General features: G+C 45.1%; 1 protein-coding gene across 1 annotated transcript; it reads left to right on the top strand.

Annotated features, from left to right (window-relative positions):
• Window positions 1–1,512: 1,512 nt before the first annotated feature.
• On the top strand, window positions 1,513–2,454 carry LOC105296684 (olfactory receptor 1361-like). Its single transcript, XM_011366927.1, has one exon. The coding sequence runs from the start codon at window positions 1,513–1,515 to the stop codon at window positions 2,452–2,454; it is 942 nt and encodes a 313-aa protein (XP_011365229.1).
• The last annotated feature ends 250 nt before the right edge of the window (window positions 2,455–2,704 follow it).

Raw genomic sequence — 2,704 nt, 5'->3', positions numbered from 1 at the left:
CATATTTTTATTGTTTAAAAAATTTTTAGACCAAAAGTATAAATTAATTGTTATATTTAACAGAGAGGCTTACACAGTAGCAAAACTGTTCCAGGTTGCTCTGATTTCTGCAAGTATTGGATATTCTAGAGATGCAAATTACTGTAAATATTACTTCTCTGTGCTCCAGCAACTTCGGCAGAATGTTGTTCATGATATTTAATAGGAACATTAAAAAGCTTATCCAAATTTTGTTGCTTTTTTCATTCTGAATGCTTTCTTCTAATGTTTTGTTATAAACTTTTGATTTTATAATTATTAAACCATTGGACACTTGCAATTTATGCAAAAATTACAATGCATAAACAATAAAAATCAGAGTAAATCTTAACTATTTAAAACCAGAACCAATCTTAAAATTTGAGGATAATGATAAACGGGTACCTCTCCTATAGACCAGAGCATTTCATACACACACAACCATGCTGCTCACAGTGACAATAGCCAAATTGACAAAAAAGTTTCACAAATGTTTCTCAGATGTTGCCAGTGTAACAATGTTTATTGCAACATTCAACAACAATTAAGTTGAAATATTGAGTTTACATTACAATTCATAGTTCATTGATTTTTCTGTTCTTTGGAAGGACTATGAGAATATTTTCTAGCCTGTGCCAGATTTTAGCAATGAGATCATTGTACTGGTGCATACTGTCTGTATACTAGCCTTGGATTAGCAATAGGAGGTCATAGTTGCTCTTGACAGGCAAAAACAGCAATATTTTGAAGAGTGTTGGGGTCCAATGGAGAAGAGCAAGGGGGCACTAGCTGGAGGGGTATTTGGGATGAAGAAGGGATTATTTCACAGATAGAAATTTTGGAATTCTTGAGTCTTACTTAGTTTGTATTCTCAGCAAAGCAGGTTCTGAGTCAAGCACTTGAATGCAAAAAGCTTACTTAGGAGATAATCTCAGGAGACCCAATGAAAGTTTGGGGAAGAAAGATGTGGATGAGCAGGTTTCCGCTCTGGGCAACTGAGGGGTCATCCTTTTAGAGATCTCTGACAGATTGTAGGACACACCCCAGAACGGCCTCACTCAAGAGTGATGAAGCCAGGAGGTTTACTTAATCAGCCCTGTTCCTTTCTATCCAAAGGTCACTCCCGGGGATGTCAACTCTCAGCACTTCCTTGTTACCCCATGTGCGGGTTCAGCCTACTCCTGTGGCCAGGTAAAGCCCAGAGGCATAGAGATACAGGTGGTGAAGGTGAGAAATGGTCAGTACGCCTGGGAGCTGTGCACCAAGCCACAGGTGACATCATGCAAGTGGGCCGTGAGCAATGAGTGGTGTGTTCACTGGTGGAAATGATGCAAAACATGGGTAGGAGAATCCTGTTGCAGGAGAGAGTGGGCAGAATTGATGAATGTCTGAACTATTGAGAGGGGATGAGATCCAAGGTGCAACGGAAGGGCTAGCCTTAGCCAGAACCACGGACAGCTCCTCTATTGCCTCTCTGGTTAATTCTGGATGACTATGGAAGGGGCAAACTTCACCTGGGTCTTTGAGTTCCTTCTCCTGGGCCTCTCAGAAGACCCCAAAGAACAGCAGCTGCTGTTCATACTGTTCCTGAGCATGTACCTGGTCACGGGTATGGGGAATCTGCTCATCATCCTGGCCATCGCCACTGACGTCCGGCTCCACACTCCTATGTACTTCTTCTTGGCCAACCTGGCATTTGTAGATATTTGCTTCACCTCCACCACCATTCCCAAGATGCTGGCCAACCACGTGTCAGGACACAAAGGGATCCCTTACTCTGGCTGCCTGACCCAAATGTTCTTCTTCATCTGGTTTGCCGGCATTGATAGCTTTCTGCTGACCGCCATGGCCTACGATCGCTATGCAGCCATCTGTCACCCTCTGCACTATGCCAGGTCTGTAACGCCACAGTTCTGTGGCCTCCTGGTGACAGCGTCCTGGACTGCAGCCTTTGGGAATACCCTGGCCCACACGGTATTACTGACCCGCCTCTCATTCTGCTCCCACAACCGGATCCCCCACTTTTTCTGCGACCTCAGCCCTCTGCTGAAGCTAGCCTGCTCTGACACGTTTCTCAACAATGCACTGGTGTACACTGTGGGCACCCTGCACATCATCACCCCCTTCGTGGGCATCTTGGTCTCCTACACACGTATCTTCACTGCTGTGCTGAGGATCCCGTCCACGAGAGGCAAGCAGAAGGCTTTCTCCACCTGTGGCTCTCATCTCTCTGTGGTGTCACTGTTCTATGGGACACTTATTGGGGTTTATTTCAGCCCTATGTCCTCCCGCACGGCTCGGAAGGACACGGCTGCTGCAGTGATGTACACCGTGGTCACTCCGATGCTGAACCCCTTCATCTACAGCTTACGCAACAGCGACATGAAGGGCGCCTTAGGGGCCCTTGTCAGCAGGAAACCAGTTTTTATTTGGTGACCACAGCATGGGGACGTCTGAGTGTCCACTCAGAGTGCCCATCTGTTCTGAATTTCTCTGCAAAGTTCCAATCTTAGATATTTCCTTCATATTGCTCTTGGCTCATTTGCTTATTACTTCATCCTTCCCACAGCTAATTATTGAGCATCTATTATATTTTAGACACTCTCTTAAGGGCTGGGAACAAACAAAATCCCTGACTTTGTGATGCTTGCACTGCAGCTGAAGAACACATCATGGTTAGAAGGAA

This window comes from Pteropus vampyrus, unplaced genomic scaffold (assembly GCF_000151845.1).
Source record: "Pteropus vampyrus isolate Shadow unplaced genomic scaffold, Pvam_2.0 Scaffold126, whole genome shotgun sequence".
NCBI classification, from domain to species: domain Eukaryota; kingdom Metazoa; phylum Chordata; class Mammalia; order Chiroptera; family Pteropodidae; genus Pteropus; species Pteropus vampyrus.
The sequence above is the reverse complement of the archived record's forward strand: the minus strand, read 5'-3'. Positions and strand labels throughout refer to the sequence as shown.